Below are 15,641 nucleotides of genomic sequence, written 5' to 3'. Positions count from 1 at the left end.
AGGAAATATCCTTTTTTCTCGCTTCTCTTTTTGCTTCGCTGATGTCTGAAAGATGTGTGTTGTCCAAAACAATGCTAGATACTTGAAATGCTGGCTGGGCAGTTTTTGTGCCTCTGAATTAGAATGATTTGAGTTTCCTCTGCTTCATTGTTTGCACCTACACCTTATGTCAGCGTACATGCTGGTTTTCACAAACACACACACGCGCGCTCGCACACACACACACACACACACACACACACACACACACACACACACACACACACACACACACACACACACGGGTACATCTGCACAGAGAAATACACACACACACACACACAAACACACAAGAAAACACACACATTCACCCCTAGCAATGTTTAGAACAGCCTCTCCTTGTCACAGGGCAATGCAAATATTTTCCAATAGACTTGCTATGAAATATTTCTTACTCCAACTATGCTACTTAGTAATCCTTATTATAATGCATAAAATAATGTGAGTATATAATCAATGATTGTACAGTGAATATGTCGAGCTGTAAACAAATGTACATTTGCACTTTTCAATGTATGTTTATTTTTTTTATTTATTTGTATTTAATTTTGTTTCTTATATATCTATGTGACGATTGCTGCTTGTAAGTATAATGGGAAAACAGCAACTGAATGTTGCATGTTCACTTTAGGAATGAAATTCATGAAATTATAAATTTCAGAGAGTCGCATAATGATTTCATTTCCTCATCCAAATGTATGTATCCTGCCATGTTTGAGGATATGCAAATCCTCTGCTTTCTGCTGAACATTTTTAGAATGTCTGGAATCAAATGTGCGTCACTGGCGTAGATAAAAATAAAAAAGAAACAATGAGGAGTGTGAAGGTAATGTCGAAGAGTGTGAGATGTGCCAGATGGAAGATGGCAAAAATAACAGTCAACGAAACGTATCGTCATGTAGCTAAAGAGATTTGGGAAGGAGCTGGATCAGAGGGCAGATCAGTAATCAGTAATCACTGATCTGCTTCACTGTTCAGCAGCCTGGGTTCTGCGCAGAGACACGGTTGCAGCAGCTGAGGTTTGGATTCTGTCATTAATAGCAATAGTCAACATTTTGATGTTTCATTGTCATACCTCCAACTGCTGTGGCATCAGGAGTTATTTATATCTTTTTTGTTAAGAACTTGATTCCAGTCTTTTTGTTCCTACTTGTTTTATTATGTGCAATAACCACCCAAAGGTGTTTAACTCTATGAGACCAATTTTCATCTTTTCATTTTAGTTTTTTCATTGTTGCTTCTGTTCAGTAAAAGAGGCTGACTTGATGGACATTTTCACTAAATGATACTCTAATGATTAAAAGCAAAAAGCAGTATAATAATAGTAAAAGGTACTCTAGATGGGTGCTGGATAAGTTAAAGACACTGGGCAGATGCTGCAATTTTAATGTCAGACCCTATCAAGATAATTGGTTCTCAAGTTAGTGCAGGGAAATTTGTAGCATGGGAAAAATATTGCATAAAGTTAGTTTTTACTGCCAACAAAGCAGGTATGTGTTTTAATCTTCATCAAAATGTTTCAAAAGTCATGAGTCAGAAGAAGACCTGCAGGTATGACTTTGTAAAAAAAGAAACCTAACTGCAGAAAAGAAACAGCTTCAACCCAGGAACAAAGCAGGGATAATTAGCAGTGTTGGAGTCATTAACCAGTCTGGGAAAGTCGGCCTTAGTTCTAAAGGCCTGTGGTACCAAAGAAGAAAACAAATCATCCTTCCTCTGCTTCATGATGTGAAATATAGTGGGTTCACTTCTCAGTGAGAATATATAGTACAATGTTCTCACTAATTCTCTGACCAAAGAAAGAGCTCTGAAAATACATCCACGTTTGTAGTCATTCAAAATCCCAGCAGACTTTCCTGATTTTTGGATTCTTGATCCTCCTAAAACTGTTGTGTTTATTAGGATTTGTTTTCCAGTGTCCCCAGGTCAGACAAGTAATCATTATTGACTGATATGATCCAGATCCAGAAACTAAATAATTTAATCCTAATTAATAGTAATCCCATGTAAACAGTATTAAGAGGGTCAGGGAAGTGATTGTGCGGGATGCAGCGGATGAGTGTATGTTTAAATCACACTCTGACACTTTTATTTATCATGTCACTATTTCAATGGTTTGTCATAATAGGCCACCTGACTTTAGGGCACCATATCATGCATGATAAATAATAATATGCAGGCGATCCCTACAGAAAGCTACATTTAATTGAAAATTAGTAGTCGAATGGAAGGCGGTTTAACACAGATTGTTCTTTTTATTTTTTGTGTGATATAATTTGTTAAAAATTTACAGTTTGGTCCATGGTGTCTCAATTAAAAAAATCCAAGTTCTGTACACTGAACGCTGTTCTGAGGATTACAATAAAGATTATTTATAACCTTTACCCTTGCTCAGTGAGATGATTGGCTCAAGCATTGGCTGTCATTAGTTCACGTAGCAACATTAGCAAAGTTAATATATATCTGGTTATTTGTTGTTTGTTCAATCAGATATCCCACACTTACAAGTACAGTAAGAGCACAGAACACTCTGTCGATGACAGTTTGTCCATACTTTGCAGTACCCAAGTTTTTCAAGGATTAATTCTTGAAAGATGTGGTTGTGTGAAATGTAAAATTTTTTAAACATAACCACTTTTTGTTCACTCTTCAAGTAAATGTACCATGAGACACTGGTTTTAGTCTTAATGTCACATTAGAGGCATTTCAACAAAGGTTGCAGAAATACTCAATAATAGCTTAGCTGTTGTTTCATGTCATGGATTAATATGAAAACACCTCCTTATTTAAGTATATGCCTCTAACTTTAAAAAACTTTTTCAAAAGTAAACTGTATTATAGAGGATAGAATGAGTAAAATGTTAAGAAGAGAAGTTATTCTTTTAAAAATGTAAAGCTGGCCATTGTCTTGATGATTGCAGGAGCAGTAATTGCAGGAAAACACAATGCAGCATGATGAGAGTGATTTAATTGCTTCCACAAAAGTAAATAATAGCTTTATTCAGTGTGGTGAAGCAGTTTAGCCATTTGTATTAACATGAGACATCACAACAAAAGCTGAGAGCAGGTGACAAAAGAAAAAATTCACTTGAAACAAAGATTTGAATTCATTGTCTTAATCACACTGCTGTATTCAACCACAATCTAAAAAGAAAGATGGCTAGAATGGGTCAGGTTAGGAAACTAGATTTCATACTTGGGTCCTGTGTTACTCTCATTGTAGTACGTAAAGAAAAAATGCAAAAATAAATTTGGGTGCTGCAGCAGCAGGAGTAGAGAAGTCAGTGGGGAAAAAATAAAAACCTCAAACAAATATTAAATGTTTATGTATTTACTTACTGAACGTCCAGCAGTTTTCATCGTTCTTATTCAGACTCCGTTCCCATTTGGCCTAACTAATGTTTAAATCTCCATTTAGAGCCATGTAGGAGGCACATTGTGTATAAACCCTTTTTTTCCCCCTTGAGGCTAGATTAATTTGTAGACAACAGGGACCCCTGCTGTCAAGAAGTGTATATCATTGTTCCTTGAAAGAATGCAGGACTACTGTTTATCAGTATTGCATGTGCTTACATATCACACAGTCTCTTTGCAGTTGTGTGTATGAACATTAATATATGAAACCTCATTTCATCTTGACATTATGGCTATGCTCCCTAATCTGTCACAGCCAAACCTGTTTTCTTTAGTCATACCACTGTTAATCCAACCTGAATCCCGCTGTTTGAAAATATGCACAATACTGAACACTATAGCCAAAAAAGGTACTGCACACCTGCAGCTTGGCTCATCTTAAATACAGCAAACTGAGAACAAAGGGGCCCTTGGGTACAGCTTACACATTTAGAAGTTGATGCATGTACTTATAATAGTTGAGTTACTTCAGGTAACTTGCTCTTTTGCATGTGCTCTGCATTCTAATACACTTCACTACTGGTTAGAAACCAGAGGTGAAGGCTGTTAGGGATGTGATATTACAAGCTTGGTCTGAGTACAAAGCAACACAGCAGGCCCAGTCATGGCAGAGGACTAAGTACCAGGGCTGTCATTGTCTAGAATACATAAATCTGTGCTAAGTCAGGTAAAGGTGGTAGAGGTACTATGCTATTCTAAGACAAACAGTGCTCCCAATGACACCTCTTGTCAAATATCTCTCATAGGAGGAGAGCATGCGTCATAGAAAGCAAGTAAAAATGTTGACAGCTCTATTCTTGCACCAACTCTTAAACAACCACCTACAAACCTTTAGGTCCTGGATGTGGACAAGGTTTGATGCCAGTACAAAAAGTAGAACAGGAGGACAACTGTAGCAGGAAGTCATTAGAGCAATGAAGCTGCTGCAGATCCAGTCCTGTAATGCAGTCAGTGACAATGGAGGGTGAAGTTGATCACTGAAAGTCTTGGCATGCAGATGGGTCTCAAAGCTGACAAGATACTCAAAACACTTTAAAATATCCATGTATGAATTGCAATTAAATTTTCAAATGCAAAATAATGTCAGCTGTATTAAACCACTGCATCAACTCGGTTTTGCCAGCATAGTGTAAATTGCTATATGTCAGTTTCCATTTGTCCAAGTTGGAAAATTCAATATTGAAATGACTATCATTAAACTGCAATTAAACAGGGTTTCTACAGGATTCACAAGTTAAATTTAAGACTTTTTAAGATCACATAGAATGTAGTTTAATACCTGTTTCACAGTCCTACTGGTCATTAAGTAATTCTACTCATCAAGTGCAAATTTACCTGTGGTCCACGTATGAATTTTACATAAGGTCAGAGGTGTGGAAGAATAGTACTTGGAGATTAACCAGCCAGTTTCTGCTAAAATCACATACAAAAACCTTTTAGATAATGTTACTGCGGATGGCAACATAGAAAAAAATATGAAGACCTTTAAATGTGAAATTAAAGACTTTTTAATACATTCTAAGGCCTTTTTTAAAGAAAGCTGAAATTGGTGCTCTATATGGATTTTCAACACATGCAGATACCCTGATTAAAACAAATTTTATCTTTCAACAACTTTAGCCTATTTTTGGTCTATGAGAAAAAAAGGACGGGATCAAGCCATTGGCTTTTTTGAATAAATTGATGGTTTGTAAGTGTTTTGAACGATGCAGTATCTTAGGTTATCCACTCAGTAAATCCGCTGAAACATCGACTGATAAAAAAAGACATGTTCGGCAAAGTTCAGATAGATAATAAATAAAGCTAAAAACTAATTAAATAACTGAAAATAAAAGTTCAGACAGTTCCGCGGTCTATTTCCTGGTCTTTCAGGGTTAGTTTTCCGATTTCCGCTCATCACACTGGCTGTTAGATCTTTATCTTGCTCTGTGTTTCATCTTTGACGCGGACCGGCATTTTCCCACAACACCCTGCTGCTGGTGCTACTGCTCTCACAGATGACGAAAATGGCGGACAACACATCGTCGGTAGGTTTCCAAAAGATGCTATTTTATTTTAGAAACATTTACTCTCTTCAGGACGGAAATGAACATATTGTTTTTCCACAGGTCGAGATTGTTGAGGGCTGTCGGCTCCCTGTTCTTCGTAAAAACCAAGAACATGAGGACGAATGGCGTAAGTATTGTCCAGTTGTTTTTCCCTTGCTAAGCTAATGCTAATGCTAAGTGGTGAACCTCAGCTGTTGTCAACGGACGCCCCGGCCTCTGGTTAAAGCACCGTAAACACCACACTCTCAGGGGACACATGCAGATGTACAGCGTGAATGGCTTTAATTTGAATGACTACTAAACACTTTTACATCCAGCAAGACATCAGCTAGCCAACTCTTGGGAACGTGTTTATAAAAACACGTTTTATTGGGGAAGACTAGGCGGAATCCATCTTACACCAGACTGTTGTTTACAAATATGAAACAGATGTTCAAGTTAAATAGCTGTTTGTCTGAATGCAGGTTGGCTCACCTATAGATGCCAAGTTTGGGTCGATGTGATCGTGGCTGACCCTACTTGTTTAGGCAGGTTGAGGAAAGTTAGACCCACAGTCAGGAATCAAAGCAACAACTATTCACTAACCCTTGTTAGAGGTTATATTTGTCAATATGAGTAATGGAAAAAAGAGATGTTTCTATCTTAGAGTTTAGCGTAGACAAGAAAAAATGAACACAATTTCTGTAGCACTCTTAATACATGTTAGTTTTTCTTTCTAATTGTACTTTTTATCATCTCATGACCCCTTAGAATTATCTTAATTCTGCAACTAATGCTTTAAGTAATTGTTTACTCTATAAAATGTAAGGAGATTGTGAAAAATGGCCATAAAATTTTCCCAGAGCTTAAAATTGACCAAAGTCTGTTGTCAGTTGTCAAGCATGAAGGTAAATCTATAATATTAAGGATCTCTCTCCTTTTCACACAGCATTGGCTGAAATTCTGAGTGTGAAAGAAGTCTCCGGGAGAAAGCTCTACTATGTTCACTACATTGACTGTGAGTATAATTTGAGTCCCTTCTCAGTTTTTTTTAACCGCTTAACTGTTATAGTCACTTTGTAGGCTGAAGTACGTTACACAGTAACTTCAGAGCAAATGAGCTCTTCTTTGTGTAAAATTGCTTGTGTTTAAAGTCAACAAGCGTCTGGATGAGTGGGTCACAGCGGACAGGCTGGACATGAAGAAGCTTCAGTTCCCTAAGAAAGAAGCTAAAACTCCAACCAAGAATGGTCTTCCAGGTTCCCGCCCCAGTTCTCCAGAGAGAGAAGTGGTAAGTGTATATAAAACCACCAAATGCTTATCTCAGACCCTTAAACATTGCAGCAATATGCTCAGGTTTGGCAGCATAATTCTACCATTGTTAAAGCACTAGTTTATATAATATGTGCCAACAATTTAAATCTCAGATTGTTCGGCAGCTGCAACTGTAACTTAGTGACTTTAAAATATGGCTCCAAGAATGCTAGTGGATGCTGTGCTTTTCTAAGATGATTGAGATTAATCTTGTTTCAGCTGGGTAGCCTTTTGTATTGCTTCAAGATGCTCACAGAAGTTAAAAGTTAGTGTTGATGCAAATCTCAATTACTGTGTTATGAATATTGCTAAGTGGATATAGTAACCTGTATGGTGTAGATCATAACAAGATATATCAGTATTTGTAATCAGTGGTAAATACTATAAGTAGCTTAAAACTTCAGTCGTTAAGAATAACTTTTATTTTTTTTTAATAACTTGATCATTTCCACTGGTGGTTTGTTTGCAAGGCAGAAAAACTCAGCATAACTACAAGATATCAGCAACCATTTACAGGGTCACTTTACTAATGACCGGCAATATGTTGCACGCTGAACAATGATTTTCTCAAATCTACCAACAGAATATATGATTTGTTTGCTTCCCGTATTGGCGCAGGAATATACAGTGGAGTCCAGAAGTCTGAGACCACTTTCCCAATGGGAAAGCTAATGGGAACCCCACTGCCTGTTAAATGCTTTTTACATGCAACCCAGCCTCAACACTTAAAAGATAAATTTAGAAAAAATGTTAAGGAGTGTGTGCTATAGAGAACTCTCCAGAAACATTGATATCCTCAGTTTTCATTCTTAAATTTTTTTTATTCATATTTCTTCAGATCTAAATTTGATTCAGATGACTGCCTGATAAACTGTTTATTTAGTGATGTGTTAACTATTATTCAAGACACTAGTTAAATTGTGTGTACAGTGAATACTAATTCGTCATACAGTATTAACCACAGGGTTAACATGAATGTGAGTTAACCCCCTTCCTTGTCTTCCTTTCTGTTCAATTCAGAGGAAGAGTCTAGATCTCAACCTACAATCTGCCACAGCTCCTTCCAGAGGCAAAACCCTCCCCACACCGGTACAACTTGAATTTACCCATTCCAGATGAGACTGAGACCTTGTTTAAACCTGGTGTTAACATGCATCTTGTATGATCATACAGCTGTCGGGTCATGCTGAACTGCATGGAAATCCAGATATAAACAGCCATGACGCAATAAAGGAAGATGATGATCCAGTCGTGCAGATCAAATCTGGAAGTGGTTTAACACACAGTGTATCCAAATGTTTGTCAGGTGTACGCACTGGACTTGTCAAGCCACATTTCAGCTACAAATCTTTCAAGGTAGCTGGCATGCTTTTTCTATGTTGTAATCTCTTGTGTAGTAGTGCTGATAAATAATTATTTTATGAGCTTTAATTATCTGCAGATATTATAAAAACAATATAAAAAAACAACATGCACTGAAGCAGCTAACACATTAGCACAGCAGGGAAAAAAGTGAAAAGTTTTTGATGCATACCATTTGGCATTTTAGGTGGGGGGAAAAAGAAAACTGGTTGATAACTTACTTCTGAAGACATATTTTTAGTTTCAATGCAACCCAGTGCAGTTGTAGCTGATCTGTGTCCATTGCATATTAATACCAGGTTTAAATGGGCTATAATTTACATTGGAATAGTTTAACCTGGCACTATCAATGAACAAACTGCAGGTAATATTAAGATGGCACTCCTTTATGAACTAAGACTAGAGCCCCCAGCTTTTAATCATTATATTGGTTGTATTTTAAAACTTTTCCTCATGCCTCTGGTCTGGCTGGACTCAAAAAGTATTGTTTGGAAACAAAAATTCTGATTCAGTTAAGTGTTTGGTGTGTCTGTATATTAAGCAAAATGTCTAACAATGTTTGTTTGCTGCAGAAAAGGAAAGTAGAGACCGTCCCCTTGGCGACTCAGGTATCCCCAGCTACCCCTGTGCCCTCCCTACCAAGTTCAGCTGAAGCCTCCCAGGCATCTGTTTTTCCTACTGTGAGGGAGACCAACACCTTTAAGTCCCGTGAAGACCATGACCAGCTCTCTTCGCTCACAACAGTAAAGAACATTTTCTTGGATTCCTAAATGTTTGAGTTGAAGTATTTTATCATTGGCTAATGTGTAATTTCTCATTTCTATTTAACGATAGAACGGCACTGCCCGACGACTCATCCCTTCTCAGCCCGGGAGGAAGAGAAAAGCTAATTGTGGGGGAACTGACGAGGTATGTAACTTCAGTATATTTCTTCTTTACACTCTTTGTATCTTTTTGGTTTTGTTTTTTCTCCAATTCAAAGGTGATAAAGTCATTTAAATTGGTGAACAATAGCTTTGCCAATTCTATACCTTGGTCAAGTAACAATTTTTAATATATCCTTATATGTACAAATGCTAACAGTCAAAATTACGACACGTACTGCCTGCGGAATTAGTTATATAAATGGTCTTACAAAAGCATGTTTCTGAAAACAAATTTAAAAATTTTATAAAAAATAAAAGTGAAAGATGTTTCTCGCATAATGCTTAATCATCCTTTAATAACTCCTCAAATCCTTTCATTTTCTTTACTCTCTTAAAATAGTTCTTCTCATTTCTTTTTTCACCATTTCCATTTCTATATAACCAACCTTAGAAACTCCAAGTATATGAGCGTGTTGACAAAAATATTTTCCAGCTAGGGCTTTTAATTTGTTTATTTTATGAATGTTTTTTGCAGGTTATGTTTGTCATGGCATTTAAAGCAGTACATTATCCACCACAACGTCCTGTGGTTTGGTTAAGCATTTCCAAGCGTAAAATCTATTTTGTTAGGTCCTTGCTTTAGTTTTAATGTTGTTTGATTACTGAACCATTCATTTCAGACTAGCAGAAATAAATTTCATGACCTATAACATACCAGCAAGTGTTTGGGAGCAAATGCTGTGCTTTCATACATGTTCATTCTTCACCAACCACTATTTAAATGGTTATTTTCTGCAAGATTTACAGTCTTGTGAGTTTAATTTTCATTTTAGGTTTGGGTTCATTTACATTGACCTTTTGTTTTGCCACATCTTGACATTCAGTGCTGTGACCAAAGTCTCACTTTGATATGAGTCATTTGCAAGCGAAGTATACAAAAACAAATGTCCAACTACAAATTCCTCTTATTATATGAAGATCCTACATTTGTAATTTGTATTTCAAAATGTTCATGATCTTTTGACAAAATAATCTAAAATGTGTGTTCTTTGTTTTTGAGAGGATGGTGGCATAACCCAGCAGAAGACCTGAATGTAACCTGGCCCATTTTAATTATATAAACATAACAAGGCAGTTACAAACACTGAAAAAAGATTTGATGTAACTAAAGGAGTCCTAAAAATGACCTAGCAGCTCAGAGTTTCTATTTACTCCGTCAAGGTACTCGCATATGATTAGCTCAGCTGTTGTATTGAATTAGAAAATTGCTGCAGGTAAACCTCCTACGTTCTCCCATCATCTCTGATGACAGTGGCCAGTGGGTTCGTCATATAAGTTAACAAAACAGTCTGTCAAACCCACTTGAAATAATTAGTCTGTTTTGCATTTGCGCTTTTCCTCACTCTGACATTTCCATCACTGCCTATGAATGCCAGTATTGCTGGTTGGCTACCAATGAACCCACTCTGGAATGTACTAAAACTACAAATGTACACTGAAGTTCAATATTGCTTTCAATCTCCCCCCTTAACCAAACTGTTCAGTGTAAATAAGATTCATTTTATTCCCATTTTTAGTTTCCAAAAGCCCATGTTTTTGTGTCTTTTTCTGCTAGATGATAAAGGTTTTGCAGTATAACAACCCTCAAAGTGCAAGTGTCTTTCTACCACCACCAGAGGTCTGTTTTATTTCCTATTATTGCCCATTGATTGTGTGTTGCTGTCCAAATTCAGCTGTGCCTTAATGGATCCAATAAAACAGAGGTGTTGCTTACCTCAGACCCAAATTTAGTCCTTTTGGTAACATGTTCAACCACTGTGATTATACATGTCACTTACTGTTTAAAGAAATCAAATAATCTGTAAAAAAAATAAATAAAATTTACATGCTCAATTTGATCAAGCAGCTTTTTGTTTTAACACAATTTTAAGTATTTGAAAATAATTCCAGCAGGAGTGTTTAGAGTCTCTAATGTATCTAATGTCCACATTGTTTACCGCCAGGATTCCCAGGACAGTTCAGATGGCATCCCTTCTGCACCCCGCATGACGGGCAGTCTGGTGTCTGACCGCAGCCACGACGACATCGTCACCCGGATGAAAAACATAGAGTGTATAGAGCTGGGACGTCACAGACTGAAGCCCTGGTACTTCTCGCCGTACCCACAGGAACTCACCACATTGCCCATCCTCTACCTCTGTGAATTCTGCCTCAAGTACCTCAAAAGCCTCAAGTGTCTCCAGAGGCATTTGGTAAGTATCATTAGTATGTTACCAGTTTAAGGTCTTTATCTCTGGCTGCTTAGGTTGTTGTACATTGCTTTCATCCTCTTGTGTCTGTTGTCTTTGACAGACAAAATGTAATCTGAGACATCCTCCAGGCAACGAGATCTACCGCAAAGGCACCATCTCTTTCTTTGAGATTGACGGCAGAAAAAACAAAGTTAGTGATAGGATATCTTTCTCTCTCCTCTCCATATTTTTACAACATTTATTGTTTTTATTTTGCTTTTGATTGACATATTCTTATTATATTTTTCCAGACTTACTCCCAGAACCTGTGTTTACTTGCTAAGTGTTTCCTGGATCACAAAACCTTGTATTATGACACAGACCCTTTCCTCTTCTATGTAATGACGGAGTATGACTCCAAAGGCTTCCACATAGTGGGCTACTTCTCTAAGGTACACAAATTATGCAAAGAATTTTGAAACACTAGTATAGTATGTATGCACTATCCACTTATAACAGCTTGGAAACAGACCTCTTATCTAACCAGGCTTCCCAAAACTAGACTTAATTTCTATTTACTGTGTGCAGGAAAAAGAGTCAACTGAAGATTATAATGTTGCTTGCATCCTGACCTTGCCTCCTTACCAGCGGAGAGGCTATGGCAAACTGCTCATTGAGTTCAGTAAGTATAGTATCAAAAACAGGGGTGCTAAGTGCAGTAATATTTGCATATTTGATTTTTATTGGACATTTCCGTGTTTACTTGTGCTAATTATCTGCCCACTGTGTGTTTTTTGTCAGGTTATGAGCTTTCCAAGGTTGAAGGGAAGACGGGTACTCCTGAGAAGCCACTTTCTGATCTCGGACTTTTGTCCTATCGCTCCTACTGGTCTCAGACCATCTTGGAAATTCTCATGGACCTTAAACCCGACAATGGAGAGAGGCCGCAGATTACCATCAAGTATGTGATTGTTGGCATTTTATCTCAACCTCTAATCATCTCCCAACAATAATTTCCAAAGCAGAAATTTAATCATTCGTTCTCTCCTGATTTTACTTCTTTATTTTTGTACCCTCAGTGAAATCAGTGAGATCACAAGTGTAAAGAAAGAAGATGTCATTTCAACACTTCAGTACCTCAACCTAATCAACTATTACAAGGTGAGAGACCAATGCTGTGTGTAAGGTGACTGAGGACCAATCCTCCTCTGCCTCAAAATGTAGATTTTCTAGTCCGATCTAAAATGCCTTCAATTAACTTAAATGAAAATGGATAAACAAAAGAATCTGGTAGCTGGGGCCTGTTCCAGAAAATGTGATTCACAAACTCTGAACCTTGAGTTTATGAACCCCGAGATGGGAAGCTCAGTTTTTGTATTGTTTGTTTGTTTTTTTTAAATTAAATTAACAAATTCATTTTTCTATTACCAGACCTACATTTCCTTAACAGATGATAGAGTAGTTAAATCTTGCAATGTATTATACAGTATTTTCTCTATATTTATTGAACTGCCAGGGACAAAATGCACTTGACAAGAATTGGAAGATGAAATACAGTAATATGGATCCCCCAGAGAAGACATGTTACTTAGAGACCTACAGTTGTAACCGCATTAGTCGACCCAGTTATACTGATTTTGATTATTTGCAGTTGAAAAGGTCTTAAGACTATATACATCATCATTCAAAAACCTCACAGCCACAATTAGTCGTGTTTAGCTGTAGTCTTTTCAGCTACACCATAGTCAATGCCACTGAGTAGGTTCAAGAATAATTAAATTAATCTGCAACCTATTCTGATAATCTTGGTTTCTGGAATGGGGGGAAAAAAGTTTTCCTCAACTCAGTGTCAACAAACCCAGAGTTTTCACTAAATCCACTGATTCCCAGATGCACTGTAAAACAGCACTGGATGCCCATGATGAGATGCAAAAAAATTACCTTCAGATGTTTTGAGTCTTAAATTCAAGAATGTTTTTAAAATCTTTATTGTGAGGAAAATGGTTTCAAAAATATTTTTGTCAAATTAAGGTGAAGAGAGTTACAATAACCAGTGAGGATAAGAATTTGACTAGTAGGTTTTGGTTGATGGTAGTGTGATCATAAATACAATGTTATTTAAAAGCTTCCATCACTGATTAAATGAACTATTTTTACAGTATTCTGTAGAGAACATGAAATGACTTTGCCTTGTCTCTTGAATCTAGGGTCAGTATATCCTGACGCTTTCAGAGGATATTGTGGATGGGCATGAAAGAGCAATGCAGAAGAGACACTTGCGCATAGATCCAAAATGCCTTCACTTCACACCTAAGGACTGGAGCAAGAGGGGCAAGTGGTAGAGTCCCAGCCTGGTTCACGGAATACCCTTCCCAACTGCCAGATTGCAGACTTGAAGCAGGCAGTGGATCAGATCAAGGTTTTTGTCAGGCTGTCTCATCCACAACCTTGAAATCTTTTTTAAACCAGACCCAAACAACGAACATAAACTGTCACTTGAGAAACGTAAGCGTACATTGTGAATATTTATTATATATTGTGAATAAAAACATTCAAACCTGGGGACAAAAGAAAGACAGTGACACGGCCGGAAAAAAGCTTACAGAAAAAACACCTTCTACTGTGTAAAGATCCAGTTTATGACCGAAACAGTGTGTAAAAGTGGAATATGGTGTTGTTTGATTGTATAAATTAAAGCCTAAAATGGCAAATGTACAGACCACCTCATGAAAACGAGATGGTGGTTTTATAGATAATAATTTGAGTTCTACAGTAAATTTCTTGGACAGAAATATAAGGAGATTTCCTTAAATTCAGTAAGGACAGTTTTTTTCTGCTTTGGCCAACACAAACATAAGTGTGTGATTCTTTTACAAGAAGTAAGAGAATTAAAATCAGAATTAATATATCCCAGAAAGATTTTTTGTAAACATAGTCCAAAAGATTTCCTCGTGACTTTATCCAGAAAATTCACTTTAGTTTTTCATACAGCTTATATTTAAGAAACCTTGGAAAATGTAGGAAAATGTATTAGACTTACAGCACTCACTAAACAATAGGACAACTAATGTCTGAACAACACTCCAAAATTTAGTCTTTTTGTACAAAGTGTGCAGGCTTGAAAACCTCTCTCAGATGCCTCTTCCTGGGTACAAAGGTTTGAATAGTTTTGAAAACAATACCTACTGATGAACAGAATGTGGTTACATTTTCTCTTGACCTATTAATGAGTCAATGTGATAAGTATTGTGAGTGTGTAAACAGGGAAAAGGTACAAGGAATCAAAAATTCAGTTCTGTTTTATGAGTAAGACACCTGCCCATTCAAATTCCCATCTCAACACACAGATAGTAATTTTCAGTTTATGAGATGCTCCTTGAGTTCCTGAATTTTAATGTCCCTCAGCTAACTGGGAGAACAGAATTGTGCAAGTAGTTCCCTGCTGTAGGCTTCGGGTTATTTTGTAGTGTGTCGACTAATAAATCAAATATGCCTCACTTGCCAGAACTATTTGGATGCAGACAAAATTAAAAAATTCAAAACTAGACATCAAGACCTACAGTTGTAATGTTTCTTAAAAACCAACATGGTCAGTTCAAGTTTGTTATCTTTTACAGTAGTATCTCTGCTTTCCATTTCCCTATATTTTAAATAATTGGAAGCATTTATACTCTCTGTTTGTGATCATTCAGGTGAATATTTCTTCCACTTTTCAGATCATCTCCTGTCATGATCATCTGTATACAGTGTGCAATGAGACAAATCAATTCCCAAAGTTAAACATATGTTCCCTGTAACTGTACATACTGAACCTGATTGTAAAAAAAACAAAACAAAAAAACTTAGAAGACAGAAGCCATGTTGAACTGTTAGAGGAATGTATATTTTGTGTACAGTTGTCTTTCTTTTTTACTTAATGTAATCTAACAGGCCTCGCAATATTAACAGGAAAAGACCTTAAAGTGATATCTTACTTTCTGTTTGTGTTTCTATGTTTACATGTTACAAAGGATGTTGAATATACCTGGTTGAAATTATTTAGTATATCTTTATGTGAAACATAGTTGAGAATATGATTTGAAAATTTGATATGAAAAGCTTGTTGAATTGATTAAAAAAAAAAAAAAAACATCTCAAAAACCCTAAAAGTGTCTTTAATGTGTGATTTTAAAAGTGAGCCTTCTGTCCTTCAGTATGCAGTATTGTTGGCGAGTGGCTTGAAAACCAGATTCAACAAGTTGAAGCAATGGTAAGTTGATGGACATTAATGTAGAGGTCCCTGAAGGTAATACTCAATGTAATATTGATGCCTGCAGAGATCTGTAGCATTTCATGATTGCTAATATCAGATGTGTAGAGATAGGTTAGTGCATCACACATGTTTAACG

General features: G+C 36.7%; 1 protein-coding gene across 2 annotated transcripts; it reads left to right on the top strand.

Annotated features, from left to right (window-relative positions):
- The first annotated feature begins 5,366 nt into the window (after positions 1 to 5,366).
- LOC120802955 (histone acetyltransferase KAT5) lies at positions 5,367 to 15,360 on the top strand. 2 transcript variants are annotated; one of them, XM_040151161.1, is made up of 16 exons: positions 5,367 to 5,480; positions 5,562 to 5,628; positions 6,430 to 6,498; positions 6,635 to 6,771; positions 7,815 to 7,883; positions 7,968 to 8,150; positions 8,729 to 8,899; positions 8,991 to 9,065; positions 10,638 to 10,700; positions 11,026 to 11,274; positions 11,375 to 11,464; positions 11,565 to 11,705; positions 11,842 to 11,935; positions 12,055 to 12,214; positions 12,333 to 12,414; positions 13,461 to 15,360. In XM_040151161.1, exons 1-16 carry the CDS (start codon positions 5,451 to 5,453, stop codon positions 13,593 to 13,595), a joined length of 1,815 nt encoding a protein of 604 aa, XP_040007095.1. In that variant the 5' UTR covers positions 5,367 to 5,450; the 3' UTR covers positions 13,596 to 15,360. The 2 variants fall into 2 exon arrangements, with proteins under 2 accessions (XP_040007095.1, XP_040007096.1); XM_040151162.1 differs by lacking the exon at positions 7,968 to 8,150.
- The last annotated feature ends 281 nt before the right edge of the window (positions 15,361 to 15,641 follow it).

The sequence above is a fragment of the Xiphias gladius genome, chromosome 17 (genome assembly GCF_016859285.1).
Source record: "Xiphias gladius isolate SHS-SW01 ecotype Sanya breed wild chromosome 17, ASM1685928v1, whole genome shotgun sequence".
NCBI classification, from domain to species: domain Eukaryota; kingdom Metazoa; phylum Chordata; class Actinopteri; order Istiophoriformes; family Xiphiidae; genus Xiphias; species Xiphias gladius.
The sequence above is the reverse complement of the archived record's forward strand: the minus strand, read 5'-3'. Positions and strand labels throughout refer to the sequence as shown.

What these genes read in the sequence shown, in the direction of transcription:
- LOC120802955 (XM_040151161.1), top strand. Translation starts at nt 5,451, where the DNA reads ATGACGAAAATGGCGGACAACACATCGTCG. An exon ending in GTTCTCCAGAGAGAGAAGTG is followed by an intron (nt 6,772 to 7,814) that starts GTAAGTGTATAT and finishes TGTTCAATTCAG; the next exon opens with AGGAAGAGTCTAGATCTCAA. An exon ending in TCTTTCTACCACCACCAGAG is followed by an intron (nt 10,701 to 11,025) that starts GTCTGTTTTATT and finishes GTTTACCGCCAG; the next exon opens with GATTCCCAGGACAGTTCAGA.